The following is a 22,411-nucleotide window of genomic DNA, read 5'->3' as shown; positions in this document are numbered from 1 at the left end:
CAGAGCAGCTGGCGAAGTACCTGAAAAGGTGCGCATGGATTAATACTTACCGGGAACTGCGTATACTGGGCCAATTCTGCCAAGTACAGGGATACACTTACTTTGGGGCCTGCAAGGGTCTTATTTGCATTTCACAATTGACCGTTCTCTTTAGTTACCTTTGGCGCAGTAGAACCGTGTTACGCGGTGAAACATACACAACATATTGTGGTAGAGGCCACTGTCACGGAACACCGCACATGTCCCTTAATTGTACACGCGTGCATCTGCCATTCCAGGTCACAGTACAAGCATGGAGACATCTAGTAATTGCACTGGCAACCACTTGGACTGTTACTGACATTGTGCTGTGGCCAATTTCGCCCTTCCTCACAGTTACATTTTCCTGTCTGGTATGTTTCTTTTCCAAGGTCCCTTTAAAAACGTATCAATGGGGTTCTACTTTATTCCCCGTGCATTCTTTCCCCATGGAAAGACTTTCAACACAAAGTTCGGGGATGGACAAATCAAACTTTTTCACAAAAAGAATTTATTTTTCATAAAACTTGACGCAGCATTTGTAAAATCGTAAAACCAACCCAAATTAGCACACTTTATAAAAAATTTAGGAGAGTTTACGGTTATGCATTCCTTATGGTGCCTAATTTTAAAGTGACAGCTGTTATGGGCCGACTCCCCTAGTCATTTGATGTCTGCCGGTGTCTATAGCAACAATATCAAAGTGCTTTGTAGGAAGTTTATGAAAAAAGAAAATATATATATATATATATATATATATATATATATATATATAGTATCCTAAGGATTAGAACTGACATCATGGGTGGCAGTAAGTTAGTCTCAAAATTCAAAACATGCGACCTTGACCCTCACTTTCTCCGCTAATAATAGACCTCATTGTCTCAAAGAAGTGCGCATGTTTTGAAACAGTGGTGTTATGCTGACCTAAAGGGACAATAAGGACAAAGTTAAGTTGAGTTCTATAGGTGATATCCAGAGCATGACATCTATGACGAGTTTCTGGCTCCCTAATTGCTTCTGGCGCATGCAGGCAGCGAGAGCATAGCCTTCAAGATCTATTCGCATTATTCAGAGAGAGCCATCGCAGGGGCATGGATTTAGACACCCCTACAAGTAAATTACTCTTTTATAATACAAAGAAAGCCATTGTTACCATGAGAGGAAACTTGAATAACCATAAGAGACGTAAAAACAAAAGACAGAGGACGACACCACCTGAAAGTTCTTGGACTAGCTCACCATGACATCATAAACGCTGACGGCGTTTGCTCCTCAGGTCTATTTATTCCTTTACCAGTCTTCACGGACTACATGGTATAATAGAGGAGCCAAAGACTGTAGCAAGTTTCGAGAACATTTAATGCATCATAATGAGCCAAATTTGAAAAAAGAAGTTCTTTGAAATTTATGCCACAATGACATGAATCAGCAATGCGGTTTCTGCTTGATATTCACAAATGAAAGTATAGCCCTAATTTTCTCCTCTAGTAACCTACCTCTCACTATGAAATCATGCACTAAGGAGTTTTGAAAGAGCACTTTATCAGTTTGAACAGTTTAAACTAGGCTACAATGTTGTAGCAATGCCTTTTCTCGATGCTAATGCCTTTCGCTGGTTTTTGCGTTTTAGAGTGGTCATTTAATGCTCTGCCCAGGGTGGAGTGCCGAATGCAGCCACTCACATATGCGAAAAGTGCCGAAAGGCATTAACATCGAAAAAGGCATCACTACAACATACCGGCCCAGATTTAGTGTTTCTATTTAGAGTCCCATTACAGGAAGGCAGCTCTATACTCACGGCCTTGGCACGGTCCAGCTCCTGGGTGAGGCTGACCTGGCGTTCTTGGAGCTGCCGCACGCTGGTGTCCAGGTCGGAGCGCGCCTGTGCCCCCTCGGTCTCGGCCTTCGCTTGAGCCTCCTCCAGCTCGGAGCAACGCTTCTCCAGGGCCTCCTTGGAGGCCTTCAACTCCTCAAACTGGCTGCGGTAGTGGCGTGCTATCTTCTTCACCTGCACACCACAGTGGACACCGCACATACAAAAATTGCAGTGCATGTTGACAACTTCCTTCTCTTGAGACTGCACGAACAAGGACAACATGCTACAAAGAAAGATCACTGTGTTAAGCATTATTAAAAGACTACAAGAACTTAATAAATCTCAACATCACATCCTCCAGGATTTCAGTCATGGAGACCTTTCAGATCCTATAATAGGTCCCACTGTACGGGTGTTTCATTTCTGGACCCTTGTCATGTTGACAGCAGTCTCTGCGAGATCAAGCTTCTGGGAATGCTAAACTCTCTTGTGAGTCTCCCAACATTAGATTTCACGCAAGACACTTGCGTCTTGTGACGTTCGGCTTGCCTGCAGAAAACTCGTGACAACGGGAGTCGGTGCCGTATTTACCCAGCTATAACAAAAGATTGTGCGAGTGTTCAAATGCTTGCAGACAAATTAAGAGAAAGCTACGCGGGTGAAGCTTCTGCACACATGTTACCGGGCCAAGTGGTTAGGCAGCATTTGACAACTCTTTTGGTTTCTCGTAGATACTCAATCTGTGTAGCTCCCATGTGTGATGGTTTCGCATTTGCCCAAGTGCGAAAGAAAAAAAAAAGCACAAATGTAACAAAATTTTAAACTCGGCGTTACGTTTTGTCTTACTTTGCATAAGGTGTCTATGTTTTCTTTTCCCCAGTTAAAACCAACATGGACGAAAACGTGGAAAGTTTTGTTCAGAAGCCCTGTTACTTGCGTGTGTTTCATCGCTGTAACTTTTTCTTCATTGCCACAGAGAGTTGTAAGTGAGTATATGATAGTGGTGTGGATAGCTTGGGTGCAAGAAGCCACTTCTGGGCTTTTTGGCTGCAGGACTCATCGACACTCGTCGGTGCACTTCACGGAATTGGCCTGCAAAAGGCTTTCCGTACGGCTTCGGAGCATGGTGCTAGGATGGCCGAAAACAAGATTACTCAGACACGCCTCAGTTTGCCACACCACACCCACAAACAGCAAACGACCTTGGCCACAGAATCCAACATGGACGAACATTATTCACTCAAGCTACCTGCTGCTGATTTACAAGCTGCCACACCTCTGTTAATCACTGGAATTGGCATCTCAGTGCAATGCATAAGAAAAGAGTATAACTGAAGGCAAAGAATCCTTAAATTATACAGTTTTACCTTGTTCTAACGAAGGCTCCTCCAACCTGAAAATACTTTCATTGTATCTAATATTCGTCATAAGCATGTATTTATTACATGGCAATATCAGCATGAAACATTTTTAGATTACTTCGATACATCCAATAATTCGTTATATCCATGTTCATTACACAGTCGATGTACGTAATTTGACCCTGACCGGACCGACAAAATTAATCTAATCATCCTGCGTGTCAAATTAAACAAAATGCAGAAAAAATGTTAAAACACATGGCTGATCCATTTGGCAGTACTTGCTTGATTCTAACATGTCTCACAATCAAATGCACGCCCACTATCTATGTGTTCAAAGTAGAAAAACTAATGTAGAGATAACATTAAAGCTCCTAAACAAAATATAAATCTAACATGCACCTAATATTTCGCAAGAAAAATGGGCAAGGGAGTAATATGTGTTGCACCATGGCAGTCAGTTTCCTATAATAAGCTTCGCCGCAAGGCATCTTTGTAATGCGGTAAAGCATACAAACAGTGTAAAGGCAGTCTTGGCTATGCAGCAGGCAATTTTCGGCCCAATTTCCCTGAAAAAAAAAGCTCGCAAAAAAAATACCACAATCAAAAATTGTGAGCTGCAGTTATTGCTTGAAAGTCCTCCTAGGCCTGGCCGGAAATAGACTTTTTGATGAGAGATGGCAGGTGTTTCAATGCACTCAGTGTTCTCTAAGCTCCACTGAGACAGACGTTACCACTAAAGAGGCCGCTATTGTGGTCACAATAGTGGTCAAGCTCGTGTGTGCTGACCTATCAAGATCGAATTCTCCAACGAAGGTCAATTTTAGAATTGAAATAAAGCAAGTTTGGGCTGACAAATGCACAGGCACTAGCCGGGACCTTGGCTCAAGATCGAACTAACCAAAAAATCGAACTAACTAAAGTTAAATTAACGAAGTCATCGTGATTTGACTGATTGGCTTTTCTATCTTCTGTGACAATCTAAGAATACAGAGCAAGCTCCACTCAGAAGCCCACACTCCCCCTCTTCTCTGTGACTTCAAACACCCAAACATTGTTTCTGGGACACCAATATTGAAAAGAAGTTTGCCTTCGTCGCGACCTCACAGAAATGAACAAGCATGATTGGCTGGCCCATCTATACAATTTCTCTTACAACTGGACGGTGGTGAATCTGCCACTGCATTAATAGGTTGTAGACCCTATAACACTCTGCCCCACCAACTCCGCGCAGTGAAGGCTAGGTATTGTGTTGGCCAATCAGCAGAGAGAGCCGGCTGCAAGTTTTTGATAAGGGAGGGAGGGCTTGCAATTGTAGTACACCACTTATTCATCTGCGAGGCTTCCATTCAGTGGGCATTGTGCGGGTAGGTGATCAGAGGTGAAAAATTGGGGAGCCCTTCTGGTTCTCTATACTGGTTGGCCGACGTGACCCGTAGCTTTTGCTGCACCCCCCAGAGTCGGTTAGGTGGCATATATTTTGTTTCACTTTCACTAACAACAACTTGCAATGTTGCACAGTCGCACCTGCACAATTGTCTTCAGCTTCTCCTCCTTGTCTGTGCGGAGCGACTGCAGCTCGGCGGCTGCCTTCTCTGCCTCGGCCTTGAGCTGGTCGGATTCAGCACGAACTGCCTGAAGCTCCTTCTGTGTGTCCCTCTGCAGCGCAGCAATCTGTGACGACAGCTCGGCACGCACAGCCTTGGTCTCTTCCGCGGCTGCGTTGAGTCGCTGCTTGTAGTCCGCTATCTCGTCCCGATATGTTGCCAGCTGCCGCTTTACGGCAACCAGCTCCTCGCCACGGTTGTGTGTCTCCCGCTTCAGGCTGGTGTTCTCCTCCCTGCGTGAATTAACTATGGTTGAACACTGCTTGCACGGCTGCTTTTGCAATTAGAAAAACAGCTTTCGGTTTTGTTGAGTGGTAAGAGCATTTTTACAGCACACATCAGTTGATGCAGCCCTAGGTGCACCAAGACCTGCAGCACGACCCAGCTGCAACAAGTAATGATAAATCATCTCTGTCACAAGAAGATTAAATAATGCAAAAGCACAGAATAAACAAGGCACCTCAGCCGATATCAAACTCACAAGATTGACATTCCTGTCATCTGCGCCATGCCAACGAAGAAGCATGGGTGATCCTATGTATGCTATTGTGTATGTTCATAAAAAATGGTATTGGATTTAGCAATGGCATTCTTATGTTGGAAGCTACTTCATTATATACAGTCATTCCACAGAAAGCGTCGCAGAGCAAAAATAACTGTGCTACAAAAAGTGCGGAGTAAAACATCTATGACTGTGCTACAGTGGAATCCTGTTGATATGCTTTCCAAGGCACTGCAGAAAAAAACATAACAGTTGGGAAAGCACAGCAGTGAGGAGGGCCCAAATTGCCACAGCAACATCATAAATAACTCCGTGCATCAAAATAAATTGGGGGAAAGAGAGAAAAACATTTATTAATTGAACAAAAAAGTTATGCATATTAAAAGGCAACCCCAGTGGTTTTTTCCAGTGAGGTGCCAAGATTAGGTGAATTGTTTCACTCCTTAATTAGATAGCAGCAAGCTGTCACATATAGCTTTGCAGTGTTCAGGGGTCCCTCTTGGAAGGATCCAGTTGTTTGGTGCAACGATTGAGCTCTGAAGCCCAACAAGGCAGATTCTTAGCAGCGAGGATAGACCAGGACATGTCCATAGCAGATGGTGTGCTGTGGCTGGCTCACCCATGCTGCAAGTTCCCCAGGTTGAGTCAAGTTACTTGTCAAGGTATTGGGCTTTGAACGCAGTCGTGAATAGCATGTCAGTGTGCAGATGGACGGAGTGCCACGCGTTTCCAGCGTGGATTGAATAAATAAGGGACATGTACTACATTCCATAAAAGGGACCCCCCTTCCCACTTTTGACATACTTCAGCGCATAGCACCGCTGTATTGCGGCAAAGCTGAGTTGAGAAAGTAGGCAAAAATTACAACTGTGCCATGACATGCTTATCAGGACAAACGAATGTACACATCCGACATTTAGCACATTCGAATTTGCCTCTGCACGACTAAGTTTACATGACCGGTGCATCCAAATGCAAAGGTAAGATGTGGGAAAATTAAAGAATGGAAACGTATCATAATACAACGTATCATGATACAATGTATCATATTAATACATAATAGTCAATGGCCTCTAGGTTGGAACTGAAAATGCAACATAGCAGCCGGGTAGAAGCAACATCAAGGGGAACATATCAATGAAGTTCTATTGTATCATTTGTAGCTTCTGCGCTGTTGCCTGCTAATCATGAAATAGAGTATTGTTTTTCTTTTTCTTTTGGCCAGGTGGTGCACTGCTCCAAACTCACGCTAGCTTGCGGAAGGCCTCTGGGTCGGTACGGCTTGACTGCTCGAGCAGCTGGTTGGTGCGTTGCTGCCAGCGCTGCACCTCAGTCCGGAGGAAGCTTACGTCCGCCTGCAAAGCCTCGGCCTGGGCGGCACGAGAACGGACCTCCTCACGGAGGGGTCCCAGCTCCCGCTCGAGCTGAGCACACCGCCCTTCCAGCTGCTGCTTGCTGTCCACCAGCTCTGTGCGCTCGTCCCGGAGCGCTCGGTTGCTCTCTGTTAGCAACTGCACCATCTCCACCTTGCGGAGAAGCTCTGCATGCTGGGCGTCACTGGTGGCACGGGCCTGGATGCAGGGTGACCAGGTCAACTCAGGAAAACAGGGAGACAGCCTTTCAAATACAATAGCCAAATAATCGGTATGGGTTCTCTAAGGTGAAGGAGTCCCTAGCAAGCAATTCAAGAGTTCAAAAACCACTCAGAAAAAGCAGTAAGCCTAAATTTGGTTCTAATCACAGCAACCCTCCACGATGGCTCCTTCAGAGTGATGGGAACTAATCTTGAAGGACAGGCTTTTGCCTACTGCAGGAGTTGGAAACATCAGTAGAGCTTGCTGTTGGACTAGTTCATATATGGTGTTAAGAGCAAAAACAGTCTAAAAAACGGGACGATAAGGAGGGACAGACACAACACTTGCGTCTGTCTCTCTTTATTGTCCCGTTTTTTGCGTTGTTTTTATTCTTAGTTAGAAACATGTCATGGCCATCACATTTTCTACATCACCTACATGCCCACAACTATTCATCCTAACCAAAACCACCAGCGGGGTGGTCGTGAGGTAGATGCTGGCGTGCGATAGACATGAAGTCAGGGTTGATAATATTCTGTCGAGACTAAGAAAAAGATGCAGAGTTCTGCACGTCATGTAATGGATAAGCAGTTATCTGTTAGGAAACAGAAGGGGCGCCAAGAGAAAGAAAACACACTCAAAGGTGGCAGAGGGTTAAATGAAACTACAACATTATAAAATTTACAGGCATAAGATAGGAATGGCTGAAGCAGGACAGGGGTAACTGCTGAATGGAGATCTCTAGATGAGGCTCCTCTTGTCCTGTAGTGGACTTTTTAAAGAAAGGTCACAATGGTGGTTTTTAGTCATCCTGTGCCACTTAACCTATTGGGTGCGTGGAGTTTTTCAAAAGCGCAACAAATTCAACTTCTGTCTAAGCAGCACATTACGAGGCTTTAAATTTAAATGCTATTTATTGAAGTTAGGTTGCTACACACTTACCCTTTTTTTTGGAATCTGCAATTAAAATCAAGAAATGATAATTATTTAAATTAGGATAACTAGTGTTCCTTAGGCAACATGGCCTCTCATCACTGTCATTACAATCAACATCATGAATTTCTGTGTAGTTAAAAAAACATGTGGGCTTTTTGCAATGGTCAGATATGTCGAAAAATGAGACACAAGCAACACTGACAGTCTATAAGCTTTGCCGCGCTATCTGTGATGTAAAAACAAAACCGGCCGTAACACTTTAACCAACTTTTGAGTTGAGAGTGCAACCACTCTACGGATGTTTCATATTCATGAATTATGTTGGGTATGAGCAGGAGTGTGCATCGGTGGACAGACAAGTATGCTCAGGCACGACACTTAAAAGAGTTGATAATTTTGCCTCGTACCAGTGCCCGCTCATGCTCTGTGCGCAATTCCTGCTGCGCCTGTCGTAGACTGGCTGACCGATGCTCCAGCTGCACGGTGAGCCTTGAACACTCTGCCTCGGCTGCTTCGGCTCGTGCTGCCACCAAGTCTTTCTCTCGGCGCAGAAAGTTCACCACCTCGCGGAGCTGTTCCATGCTGCGGTCTCCACCGACGGCACCAGCTGCACCGTCAGCTACCGGTGTCTCAGGCCATGTCTTCTGCTGCAGCACCGCCACCTGCAAACAACCAACAGCAGCAAACAATGGAATTAAGTCACCTCTTCGCAGACTATAAGCACAGCTTGCCAATCTATGTTGGCTGATATATATGAACAAATTAATTTCGTATGACGTTTTGGTGTTCTCCTGGAGAACAGTGGGAATTCCTTGTAAAGTCAACGCTTGTTAATTCTATGCTGACGGGACCAACGAAACTGCAGTCTCTGCAGGCTCGAATTAAACAAATGGCAGAAAAAATGTCAAAACACACTTGAATTACTCGGCAATATTTGCTTTTAAAGTTAGCTTTGCCACAACATAGCGGTATTATGCGGTGAAGCATACCAAGAAAGGTGCCACTGTTATAGCGTGCGTTCATTTCACACACGCACATGCGCCTTCACAAGTCACAGTATGAGCTCTGTGACACCTGATAAGTTTACTGGCAAGCTTTAGAATTTTTGCTAGACCCTAAACATCCCCTTGACTTTTCAAGTTTTTCATCTTACTGCCCTCATTTTCGCTAGCTTTCCCCAAACACAGATGGTTTTTCTACATTTTTGGTGCACAGCGCGTGTGCACGTATAATTAAGAAATACGTACTAGGCCCCATTAACGGTCTCAAGTACGAGACACACATAGTGGGCAAAACAAGAGCTTAAAGAGCCACAACATCAGAAACAGCTCTGAATAGTTGCCAGTATGCTTATTAACTGTCCAGGTGCTTGTACTGTGGCTGGAGACTGCGTGCACGCGTGCATAATTAAGGAATGCATGCTATGTAATATGACAATGACCCCTTTCCAGTCTTGGTATGTTTCACCGCATAACATGGTTGTATTGCAGCGAAACTGACCAGTCAAGCTCAAATTATTTGGCAAATGCCCATTTTGATACCGAAATAAAAGAAGTTTTGGGCCCATAGGAATGCCTGGGCGTCTACCGGTACCTTTGGTCAGGGTCGAATTAACTGAAAAATCAAATTATCCAGAGTAGAGTTAATAGAAGTCTACAGAATTTAAATTGTGTATAAACACACTTTGTTATATTGAGGTTCTAAATATATGGCGTCTATCGAAAAGAAGTTATAAAAAGTTAAAATACTTTGTTACATCGAGAATTTTGTTCTACTGAAATTCATTATATCGAGGTTTACCTGTAGTTGATGAAGCCAAGTAGTTTACCATGTCAGTAGTCAATATTAAGTTTATATTTCTTCAAAACACACTTTCTTTGAGCTTCTGCATGAAGGTTTTTGAGATTTTGATACAGTTCCGGTACAACTCTATCAACTCAATAGACTATTGACTCAGCGGCCATATTTTACTTGAAAGGCTATTGGTTCGAAGGCTTTTGAAGTGCCCATGTTACACCGATATTAAACTCTCACACACACGCACGCACCTGAGAGCTGAGCATTTCCATCTGCTGGTGCAGCAGGGAGTTCTGGTGCGACAGCTCCTCGACCCGCTTGGCCAGCGCATCCTTCTCGGCACGTAGCTGCTGTTCCTGCTGAGACCAAGACTCACGAGCAGCTGTCAGAGTGTCCTCGGCACCCTTGGCCTGCTGCTCCAATCGAGAAATGTCCTGCCGCACTTGATCCAACTGCATGCGGCAATGAAAGTCACAGAGGGCCACTCAAAGGAAAGTTTCAAGTGCTGCACAAAACGCAATAGCAGGTCTGATGATAAGAATGCAGATGATGGCAATGACAACAGGAGCAAAGGTGCAATGATTGCACTGATGATGTGCATGGCAGCAGTGACAATGGTAAAACGATGACACTGACAATGGCATGACAATAAGGAGTATGGAGCAATTATCCTGACAAGGGAACCACAATAAACAGCTTGTTGTGCAATGCTGGACTTTGTAAGCGACTACTTCCCATCAACTCCAACCGAGCAGCTCACATATAAAGAAACAAAGCACTGAATGGGCAAGGGGCAAATGCTTACATTAGAGAACTTTTCTTTCTTTCTTTTCTTCTTTTAGGATGGGGGGGGGCGCACTCAGATACAAGATAATACAGTAAAACAGAATGTCGACTGTACACACCTCTGCCCTCGTTGCCGAGAGGGCTTCAATGTCAGCCGCATGCAGCAAGACTTCTCGTTCATACTTCTCTTGGGCCTGCATGCCAAAAAAAGCAAAAAAAAAAGAAAGCAATGATGAAGTGAGGCTAAACGATATATGAAACAACAGGAACAGCACTTCTTTCTATTAAACTTTAGTCATCACATATATTCATAGAGTAGCTCTAACTAAATGAGCACTACAGAACTAAGGTTTGTGAGGTCTGATAACTGCAGAAGCGAATGAATAACCTCCCAAGCAACTTTGTGAAAATTGCCACAAGCCCAAACCCACTTGGGATAACGGAAACTGCTGCAGAATGACAAATGCACACAAGTCCCCAACCTGCTTGACAAGCGAATGCTGCACGTCCTGGTCAAGGACGTGCTCAGCGTCCCTCCGTGCTCTGTCCGCAACCTTGCTCTGGGCTTCGACCAGCTCGTTGCGAGTGGCTGCCAGCTGCTTCTCCAGATCTTCAACCTGCGCAAGAGGGATACAGCGGCGTGTCGCTTCACGAGAAAGGATGACACAACAAGCAAAACAGCTGGGAGCAGTGGTCGTAAAAACACAGGAACTTGTGGTAATTTTAGCTTACATTATTCAAAATTCTGGTTAAGGCAGAGATCGAACTTAATTTTTTAATATATCCAGATGAAATTTTCAGGGTACGTTCGCACCACCGAACTATGAGGAACAGCAAAGTTTCATGAAGGTGTGTTTATTAGTTCCAGAGTTATTGAGGTCTAACTAGGTGGTTCATGTGTATGCCTGAGGAAGAGCCTGGAGAAATGCCAGGACATCGTAGAAAGTTGAAATTCACTGTGATGATCCCTCGATAGACATCCCAGGGGGCTACAAAGCCCTTTTCTTTAATTTCCCCTCCAAAAAATTTTAACATAACATTGAATTTGATGTAGCCAGTAATGACCATATTCATCAAAAATTAATTGCTTATTATAAAATAACTACACTAGCTTTCAAAAAAAGAAGCTTGTTACCCCCCTGGCAATGTCATTCAGGAACAGAATAAAAAAAATAGCACACAAGAGCGGTTCTTAAGATATCACCTTTCCCAGCACTACTACTAGCGAAAAAATTATTCCAAGAAAACAGGCCTTAAAGTTCAACATATGTGTTTATTAGGAAGCTCCTGCGGAGCTTCTAATTAGCTCTTACAGCTTCAGGCACACTCAATGTGCCGGATTTTCAACTGGCGACAGCCGACAGCACAGTTCCGCTGCTGAAAGCGTCTACGCAGTCGGCACTCGCTGAGGAAGATAGGAAGTTTGATGCTCGTACAAGTCTCATATCGTGCTTCCACGCACCAAACATCTGCACCGTCTTGGGCTTCGTTGCCAGCATCGCGTGCAGCAAAGAACTAGCGAAAAAAAAGAAAGGCAGAGAAAATAATCTAAAAGATAGCGCAAGGCGATGGGCAGCTCGCAAGCAGGCGTCTATTGAGGCGGACAGAGCAAGGGGCAACGACGACGCGAGCGCGGCGGGCGCGGCATCGAAGGGAGCAGCCAGAGCCCCCACCCGCGCAGCAGCCAATGGCAAGGCATGCATTAGCCCGCGGGATTTGAACGCGCTGCTTCGGCCAATCAGCGCTCTGCATCGCATCGCGGGAAAACGCCAATAGCGCCTCAACTGTGTAGACGATGCCATTTTGCAAGGCGGCAAAACAGACAAATTCACGGTCAAAACGACACCAAGATGGTGCGGGCAGCCGCATGGACTGGAAATGGCGCAAGTTTGACTTCATTTTGGCATTTGCGCATGTTTTGTGGGATGCGGTGGCCTCAAAAGTAGCGGTTTTTTTTTTTCTACTTTGCGGTTGAATTAGGTGCTGATAATTACAGAACAGGTAGTTTATGAGACATGCAAACCAAAAATATTGTTTTTCAAAAATCGACTTTTTCGCGATTTTTTGGTTTTCGAGGACTGCGTCCCCCCTTAAGTGGAACAAATTAACATCTCAGCTGACCCGCTACATCCCCTTCAGGTAGAGCATCCACATTTGTGGACACAGCTTCACTTGGCCACTGCCATTCAGTGGTGGCTAAGAAAATACAACAGATACTGAGCTGTCCTCATTTCACTTCAAAGTGCTGTGTATTGCTACAAATGACTACATTGCCAAAGCTACTATACCATGTTTTATAAGAATTTTTATGTGCCATAGTCTGGCAGCAAAGTTGAAAAATCATTTTTCTTTTCTCGTAATGCATGCCGCCAATAATTACATTCTAAATGTATTTCAGGCCTGTGATTCAATTATTTTTATGCAAAACTGCAACATCACTGGCTGCCATAGTCAACAGATATTTACTCTCCAATTATGATCGCTCACCAGAAAGTGCATGAAACAACATCCTACCACCTTGTCTTTCTTGCAATGCAGTGTCAAGTACCTTGGAATAAAATTACGTAAGTTTAACACATTTATCAACAAGCTATAATTCACACTTGAAGGGTATACAGGGTGCCCCAGCTAACTTTAACCAGAGTTTAAAAATATGTGAATGCCACGTAGCTGGACAGAACCAAGGTAATGTTGTTTGCTGTCGCTTGGAGATACTCAAATTATTATTTTTTTCATTCTGCCTAAATAGATAATTAGTCTTAATTAATAAACTTGTCAAATATTATAGTTAGATGAAAGTGTCAATGAGAAAATTGTAGAGCAACATGAAAAACTCCCGATACAGCTTTCTGTTTCTCAATACGTGCTACATAACATTGTTTTTCCAAGCGTAAAAGAAGCCCGCGAAAACATGCAAAGTACCTAAAGCGGCCAGTCGTGCGACAATTGGTTCTTCTGTCAAAGCCAGAAGAACAAACTTCAGGCAAACACTAGCATTTCATTTCATTTCGGTTCCAGCCCCGCATGGCCTGAAAACTCATCCTGTCAAGTGTGCCATGACCTGTCTATTTCTGGCACAAACAGCACAGTAAATGGCAAGAATAGACAGCAGGAAAAAAAAAGAGGGGGGGGGCGCGTAGGAAATTTCTGCAATGACGCACCTTGGCCTTGTTTTCCTCGAGAAGGCGCACCTTCTCATTGGCCAACTCGTGGCACTGCTGCTCCAACTGAGCCACCTTGTCCTCCAGATCACGCTTTGCTGCAGAGCCCGTGCAAATGTACAATGTAATAAATCTGTTGAGGTACCTTTCATTAGACTGTTTCTGGGTGAACGTAAAAACGAGCCCAGAGCTACCAAAATTTAAGGCAATGCCTCGTTGTCACTCATTAAACAGCCTTATTTCATCACGAACTGTCTTCAAGGCCTGTCTTGAAATGTACATTATAGATTGCATATAATGTTAAGTTGCCAAAGTCACAATTATATGCGATATGAGAGGCACTTCCACTATAACAAAAACAGCAGTTTTCAAAAAGTGCACCCATGCAAAACATGTATCTCAGGCAGCCATGCACATCTGCATTATGACTAGTATTTCACTTCGCTTAGCTACATCATAAGTGATATGCATATAGCCGGCTTCTATGGAAGGGTAAATGGGAGTCAGAAAACACCACATTATATCCGGTCACAAGTAGTCCAGGCTGCATTTCACCATGGAATGCATTATGTAACCGTGCAAACGACAACGGACCAAGAAGGAAACACACAGGACAAGCGCGCAGCACACAGGACAATCATTAGATCCGCGCTTGTCCTGTGTGTTTCCTTCTTCGTCCGTTGTCGTTTGCGCGGTTACATAATGCATTCCAATATCGACCACCATATAGCCCGCCTCTCCCTGTTACATATGCATTTCACCATGTGGTTATCAAAGAGCGCATCACCATTATCATGACTGAGGATAACGTGGTGGGTGGACAGATTCCTTGTTGAGCCGAACCTAGAAGATTGAAAAAAAAAAAAATAGCCTCAAGAACTAATGTTAATTCTTTAACTAAATACCCATTTTGAAGCTACCTGCATTTGTCCTTATGTCCCACAAGTAGACAAGCTCATCAAGTACGTAGCAGCTTTGTGTCAAGGAGTTACCTGACCCCCTTTGTAATTTTTGTTTACGGAGCTGGCATGCTTCAGTATTCGTGCCACTATTAATACTGGGAAAGAAAAACTGCCTCAAGCATGCGGCATCATATTACCTTATTTGCCAAACGTCCCACAGTTTTTACTGACCAGCACTGCAGGTCAAGCATACATTGTGGGACAACTGTGTGCGTGGCCAGAACAGAAGCTCATCACCCTCGTTATAGCCACATGCAGGGTCTACAGCGCCCCAGTAGTGCAGTATGTTACATTCGGCTTGTTCCTACCGCACTGCAACTTACAGCGGAACGATGTGGAGCCCATACTAGATTGGAAAAAGGAGAAAGTGTGCCTGACCCGAATGTTCAGGCACTCGCCAGAGAAATTAGAGGCCATTAGACCGGGGTAGTTGGAGAAGTGTGGGAGAGACCTTTGCCCTGCAGTGGGCGTAACTAGGCTGATGATGATGATGATGATGATGATGATGAGAGGAAACGCATCAGCGCTTCTGTTGTAAACAAGGTGCGCAGGTGCCGAGGCAGTACCTGCTATCGCTGTTACCACTGCAGCTGGCGCCATGCCTACAAACAAGAGCTGTTTAGGCCATGTGACCGGCACTCAGCCAGATGTCAGCTGCACTCTTATGTTTTAAAGTGAGAGGCCCCGAGTACCCTGAGCTGGTGCACGGTGCTCTGAAAGAACCAGGTGAATGTGTTCTGTGTGCTCGATTCCGACCAACCAAGTGTAACATGTGCCACCAGAGCACTCTGAAGTACTCAGAGAACCACCAGCTGAATGTACCGTAAGAAAGTCTCCAACACCAGCAAAAACAGAATAAGCACATAGCTCTTCTCACAGCCGTGGTAACGAAAACAACTCACCCTGCTGCACCTGTTCCAAAGCCTCACGGCAATGACCGCTGAGGGTGTCTTGCTCAGCAAGGCGTGCTTCAGCCTGAGTGCACACCGCCTGTAGGGACTCTGAGTGCTGCTGCACAGCTTGCAGCTCTGCCTGGAGTTCTGGAAGCACGAGTAAATGCAATGGGAATGAAACACCGTGCACAAAAGTGACAAAGGAATAAAGAGGTACAACAAGCAGGGCTCAAATAGCATTTGCAGAAAGAATTCCAAACGTTTACAAGGCCTTTCAAGGCCCTGACAAGTAATTGCTCAAAGAAATGCTCAATAAGCCTTTTCCGCGTAAACCATCCCCAGCCACCACAAAAAAGACGGCTTTCTACCACCATGATGCGAATCCGATTAGGTTAGCTTGACTCTTGGCTTGCGTAAACCTCATGATGATGCATCTGTTAAGTCAGGGATATCCATCAAGTTCAAATTTTTTGGAGTCCAAAAAATTAGTCGGCAACTGTGTTTCCCGTGTCAGAATACACAGCCCTAGTTTCAGATTTGCAACCTGCCCTTATGCACACAACCAAAAGTGTGTTGCACCGTTTTACTAACAGCTAGTTAAAACTGCTCTAAAATTGGTCCTTTTCATGGAAACTAGCGTCCTGCTAACCTTTGATGTCTACTGTACATCAGCAGGTAGATTGTGACTGTTTTCCATACCCAATTAGCATGACCAGTATTGTAATAAACGACCAGACCCTTTGCATATTTGTACAGAGCGTTCCCGTGAAACAGTTTGCCAAGCTAATGGCAGCACAGTCATTTTTTGCAATTCCTGCATATGAGCACAGTTTGCTTGTCTTACGACGTGAAAAACGTAGGCGTGGCTGTCATGATGAGACCATATACAATAGAAGGACCCCAGCCTGCGCGTTTAGCATTTGTGCCTTCATCTAACCATGACTAGTGCCATCATTAGTTGGGCAATTAAACATTGCAAGGAAGCACATTCGCAAATTTGGAAAATGGTCCATTTAAAGAGGCAAAGCAATGCAGGGGCTCACCTTTGACCTTTTCCTGGGTCTTGGTCAGGAGGCTCCTGAGTGAGCTCACTTCTGCTGACTCAGCTGCAATGCAGAGGAATGTTGTCATAACCAAAAGGTCACAAGGGCCATGAAAACATCAGTAACGAATGTCGTCACAAACTTCGTCGTGCAAAGTAAATGTGGTTAGCTGCACCATCCGAAATGTTCAACAATGTTGCACATCACATCATAATAAGCTGATCCGATAGGTACTGCCTCTCAGAGAACAGGCACACAGACCTCAAAGGCCAAAAGCAATGGAATATCACTTCGGCTAGAGTTATAAATTAGCTGTACTATATACATTCAAAGCAATCTCAGCAAAGCTGCAGGGTTGGTAATTGTTCGGTCCTTTATTATGACCAGCCTTTATAGTAGACGGTGCAGGGACCTGGAGAGGTATTCCGTAAGAGTCCACCTAGTGGACATGTCCATTTCGTCTGCTGCTTGAGTGCTGATTGGCTGTGGCACTTCGCTGCTGCGGATGTGCAGCCCAGCCCAGCCAATCACAAATTCAACAGCAGACAAAATAGACGTGCCCACTAGGTGGACTCTCACAGAATACCTCCTCAGGTGGTTAACAGATATACATGTACATAACTCAGATTCCCAAAACATGACCTCAAAAATTTTCGATGAGCATCTGGCATCGTATGTCTCCAAGGTCACACCCAAGCACCGTGCTGATTCTCAACATTCGAAGGCCTAAGTCATTTCCAGAGAGCAGTATGGCTGCTTTTTTCTTTCTTTCTTTCTGTTTCTTTATTTTGGGAGGGGGGGGGAGGGGGGTCTTGTCCTAACACATGAGCTCGTACTTTAAATGCAAAATTATGCGCAGAGGCTGCTCTAGTACCTACACAATTTGAAACTAGGCTTTCGATAGAGCCCAAAATTTTGTTGCAGTTGCTCCAGAAGAAAGCAACGACTGGAGAATTCGGCATAAAATTGTGGAGCTCACCTGAGGCTTCGCTGCGTGCTAGATGCGACTGCTTTTCACAGAGCTGGAAAGAGAACAGAACAAAAAGCAGTTTCAGTATAGCAGCGTCAAAACTCGGGACACACGAGTGTTTCATATTGCTTGAGCAGCTAGATCATTTTCTCATGCAGATATTCCACCAAGCAGCCAAACGAGACATTCCCACAAGCTCTGATCGCTACGAACGACGAGCCGTTGAAGAACAGCACCCATACTTCTTGGCGTGCCTGATGAAGCTGTGCATATGCATCGACCAGTTCGTCAGTGGATTTGCGCGACCGCTCTGCCTCCGCCACGGCACGTTCCTGGGCCTCACGCAGTTGCCTCTCCCAGGCAGCTGCCAGCGAAGCCTGCTGCTCCGCCTGTGCCTCCAGCTGTCGTTGCAGCGACTCGCACCGAAGCTCCAGGTGGGACATCTGCACCACAAGTAAGACAACTGACACCAGGCGGCACTACGCAAAAATCACTAAAAACTTGAGCTTGGACCACAACGAATGAATGGATAGCGGTGTACCTCTATCGGTACAGAAGTGAATGCTTTACAATTCGAGGGATTGTGTTTCAAAAAAACATTCACACAATTGTTTTGTTTGACAACTCAGTGGAAGTGGATATTGGTTTTCATGTGCAATGTGACTACACTTAAAAAGTATCAAAACAACTATATTCAACAGTATTGCAACTAACAGGCCTACCAGTCAAAGACGACAAGATCCTGCACCTGACAGGCATTAACATATTTTTAAACAAACAGCAAGTTGCAAACTGCAAACAAACTACGGGTCTTGCCTCTATGACCAGGTTGCATATAGAGCAGCTTCAAGGTTACAGTCATACAGAGTAAAAGTCCAATGGCTCTAGTTGCCTAATCATTTATCTTTAGGGAAAGCTTCAAAGAGCCATGATTCATGAGCCACATGTCTTTCCCATGTGTCCTTTCCCTTTCCAAACACCTTGGGGACGAAAAGGTTTTGTTGTCTGGTTCACTCTGATGAAGGCCAGGCCACTGGCCAAAATGTTAGTAAAATTATTGTACAGTTAAACCTCAATATAATAATCTTCAATATAACGAAATTCTCGATATAACAAAGTATTTAACCTTTTTTATTCTCTTGTCCATAGAACACTTTAAATTTAGAAACTCAATATAACGAAGCATGTTTGTATGCGATTCCAATATAATGAGCTTTCACTGCCACCGTCTCGGTTTCTGGCATGCATTTCGGCAGTAGCTGCACATGGCTGTAAGCATGGCTGAGCGCATACACAGTCACACACCCTGCTTTAGAGGTAATTTGCCACATGTGCAAAGAGTTGGTGTGCCAAGACAGCGCATCATCATGTAAGCTATCTTCCTGCGCATTTAGTATTGGAGGTTGCATAATCTCAAGTTACAGTGAGCCATTGGAGCGAGAAGCACAAGAAGCATTCACTCTCCACTGCCAGCGTTTTTCATGATAGCGTCGTCCCAATGCGGGCGACGCTATCAGCCGTTAGGGTGGATTGCATGAAAGCATGGCTGGCTTTGCTTAATTCATAGTGCAGATGTGACAATATCGCCGACGTAGCATGAAACCGTATCATTCGCAGCTGACATGTGAGAAAAATTTATCGGCAACTGTACTTATTTGCATAAAAGGTCGAATTTCAATACAACAAAATTTCAATATAATGAAGCAAATTACCAATTTTAGACTTTGTTAACCGAAGTTTAACTGCATTTTTGTTGTTAAACGGGTTAATATTTCTTTCATGATTATTTCTACAGTTCAGCACACACTTTATATATACATATACAGTAAAGCCTCGTTAATACATACCCCCTCAATAATAATTCCAGTTTAAGTATAGCTGCGATGAATCCCCAGCCCTGTTGCCATGAGTCAATGTATTGGCTAATCGTTTAAGTCATAATTGCATAAGGCATGCCAAATGGTTAGTGCATAGTAATTACAGTCCACGTCTGATTTTTTGGACTCCCTAGGCAAAGCGAGAACGTCCAAAAAATTGGCAACTCCGAAACAAAATGAATGCATGCCTTTTTACTGCCCTCATGGGTTCAAATCGCTACAGGCATGTCTGAAAAGGCCTGCGAGTACACTTATTAGGCGTATCAGTGCTCGTACTGTGATAGAAGATGGCGGGTGCACACATATATAAATAAGGAATACATACCGTGTCCCGTGACAATTGCCCCTTCTCACTCTTGGTAAGCTTCACCGCAATACTTAATGTTTGCTTCAACAATGTTGTATTGAGGCGAAGCTGACTTGCGAGCCAGCATTATGTAATGCACCATGCTTCAAACCATTGGTGAGGATTAAAAAGCCGAAGTCGGTACCATTGCTAACAGCAGCGAATCGTTTCAATAAAAAACACGGCACCGAACAGCAAGAAACTCGATAGCAAACGTCCAAGTAGCTAGGCCTAGCATTGCCGCGGTGGTGGCTATGGCTGCCACCTGATCTGCGTGCAAGAGCAGCAGTTCAAGGCGGCAAGATACTCAAAATAGCAGCGGTAGTGTCTTCGATTATTGCCATTTTGTACCTGCAGTCATGGTAAAATGTCCGGAAAATAAAATGGCAAAGGTTCTTGGCGTCCGAAATTTCGGACGTTCTTACACATTGACTTATACGGTACACATCAGTGCCGCAAAGGAGTCTGAATTATCTGGTATGTCCGAAAAATCAGGCATCCGGAAAAATCGGTCATTCATTGTACTTCATATATTGGCATGTACAAGCATGGAATCGGTGAAATGTAGTGCACATAGGTCATAGATAACGAAATTGCAGCGCACGGACCTTTCCTGAATCGCAGTTGGCAGTGAGTGGCATCAAAATGCGGTACGGTCAAACCCACTTATAACAATATTCAAGAGACACGAAAATTTCATTTCTATGACCGATAATTGTTATAATCGTGTTGCATGAAAAAATCTTAATAGGGGGATGGCAGGGCTGTTGGAAGAAAACTATAATGGCGGGGAGGCCAGTGCCCATACCCACCACATTTATCCATCTAGCTTCTGGTTGTGTTCACTTGTTTAACTGCTTACTGGGCACTCTGATCGCATGTAACAAGCCACGGCTGTAGGCAAAGAGGGTCACGGGTCGCAAGTGATATGCGAGCATCTCCGAGGCATCCCTTTGGTGGACCTAAAAGGGGCCTTTTAAAAATTGCGAGAAGGTTGCCACGGCAGCCTGTCAGCTTGAGAAATCCAGAAGAAATGCTGAGGCAAGGTCGCCACAACAATCTCGCCACGTACTTCTCACTGGCTTGCACGAGAAAAGCCTATGTCCGTCAGCCTTGCATGCTTTATGAGAAGCTTGCCGACATCCTTCTCCAAGGCATCCAGGTGCTCCACATAGTGCAGCGGAAGCTTCCTCACGAAAACGAAGCACCGGAAGGAGTGGATCATCTGCCAGACCTCCTGTGAGGACAACGTTGAGGCAACCTGCTCTACTGCATCATCGCTGCCATCGCCGCCATCATCGCTATCCGATTAGAGCACCGATGAGGCGATGCGAGCACGACGATCGTTTCATCGGTTAGAAGCATTTAGTGTCCAAATCTATAGCCGCCCGCTGCCATCGTTATCCTATACAAGCACGTTCGCGACGATCACTTCGTGGGTTAGAAGCACTTAGTTTCCAAATTTATAGCCATGTGCTTTCTTTTCACTGGCAACACCGTGCATTGCCGATGATCAGCGGGCAGATGTCAAACAAGGCCGAGAAACCACGTGGCCAGAATTTCGACGCAAAAACAGAGACAAACGCGAGCAATTGAGCTGTCTGCAGAATTGCGCTGAATGAGGAGCCAGCGAGCAATCTGGGAGCAGTGCAGTTGGCGCAGTCCATTCATGTTTCAGCGGGTGGCGCGACGTAGAGCTATGGGCACAGCCCAGTCATGTTCAGAGGGGTGGAAGGGCGAAAGGAAATGCGCAGAGAATGCTGGAAAATGTCAAGGCCATTGTTCAGCAGCTCAGATTTTTCATTTTTTTTTTCAAGACTTTCGCATTTCACTGCCCTTCAGCATGGACACCCAGCAGCCAGACATCGTTATAACCGATAATGCAGCATTGGAGCATTGCAGTAAGCGGGTTATTTCACCATGAAAAACATACAAAAGTTGACGATGCAGCAGCTTCTCATTGTTACAACCGATATATTGTTAAAACCGGTATCGTTATAAGTGGGTTTGACTGTAGCTATGACGCGTTTCCTGCTACCATAGCTTCTAGCACTCCCACGTTGTCATCACGAATGACTGGGATGATCGCCCTTCCGTATCCGTCGCAGCTAGTGCGTTGACCGTCATGAGGACGTTTGCAGAGAAGTGGGGCCTGATGAAGGAACTGGCTCCCAGCCTGGCTGAGTTTGAGAATGCTGCCCTCGCTCCAAAGCTGCCATAGTGGCAAGTGAAAATCCAAAATCTTTTTCTGATTGCTCACAAATAAAACTTGTCTGCATGTGTGTTTGATTGAGAATTAACACATTTCTTTTGGCTGGTAAGCCTAGAGCCACTCATCTGCCATTGTCGGTTAATTAGTACATCGCTTAGTGCAAATTAGATTCACGTTCCCTGTCAACTATATATTAACGAGGTTTAACTGCATTAAAAGGGTGTGCGAATACTCAAATATTCGATTTTGAATTGTGTTGAGAACGTTCTAATAATTCGGTTTGCAAACCAAATATCTAATAATCAATTTTTCGTAGTATATTGGTAGCTTCGGTGAATGACCCAGCCGTGGTCAGTACTTGACGCCAGCAGTGTTCCCATGGCGCACGATCTCTATCTGTACAAGGTTTCACCAAGTCGACCGGACCAATCGAAAATATTAACACTACGCGAACAGAGGGAACAAAAGCAGCACATGTGTAAAGCATGGAAGCACTTGTGAAGACCAGGCCAATTATCTTCAAATACACGAGAATATGCAGTTCATT

General features: G+C 44.7%; 1 protein-coding gene across 2 annotated transcripts in view; it reads right to left on the bottom strand.

The window, feature by feature from the left end:
• LOC126525630 (nucleoprotein TPR-like) overlaps positions 1 to 22,411 on the bottom strand; it is a 118,857-nt gene that overhangs the window by 46,101 nt on the left and 50,345 nt on the right. For both annotated transcript variants that reach the window (XM_055067771.1, XM_055067772.1), the window contains exons 18-29: positions 17,672 to 17,872; positions 17,439 to 17,481; positions 16,460 to 16,522; positions 15,426 to 15,563; positions 13,562 to 13,659; positions 10,883 to 11,017; positions 10,520 to 10,594; positions 9,866 to 10,066; positions 8,225 to 8,479; positions 6,556 to 6,878; positions 4,726 to 5,038; positions 1,820 to 2,029 (exon numbers count right to left, since the gene is read on the bottom strand). In XM_055067771.1, the coding sequence (XP_054923746.1) occupies positions 1,820 to 2,029; positions 4,726 to 5,038; positions 6,556 to 6,878; positions 8,225 to 8,479; positions 9,866 to 10,066; positions 10,520 to 10,594; positions 10,883 to 11,017; positions 13,562 to 13,659; positions 15,426 to 15,563; positions 16,460 to 16,522; positions 17,439 to 17,481; positions 17,672 to 17,872 (2,055 nt within the window). The remainder of the gene's footprint in view (positions 1 to 1,819; positions 2,030 to 4,725; positions 5,039 to 6,555; positions 6,879 to 8,224; positions 8,480 to 9,865; positions 10,067 to 10,519; positions 10,595 to 10,882; positions 11,018 to 13,561; positions 13,660 to 15,425; positions 15,564 to 16,459; positions 16,523 to 17,438; positions 17,482 to 17,671; positions 17,873 to 22,411) is intronic.

Source organism: Dermacentor andersoni, chromosome 8 (genome assembly GCF_023375885.2).
Source record: "Dermacentor andersoni chromosome 8, qqDerAnde1_hic_scaffold, whole genome shotgun sequence".
Classification (NCBI taxonomy): domain Eukaryota; kingdom Metazoa; phylum Arthropoda; class Arachnida; order Ixodida; family Ixodidae; genus Dermacentor; species Dermacentor andersoni.
This window is presented reverse-complemented; position numbering and strand designations above follow the sequence as displayed.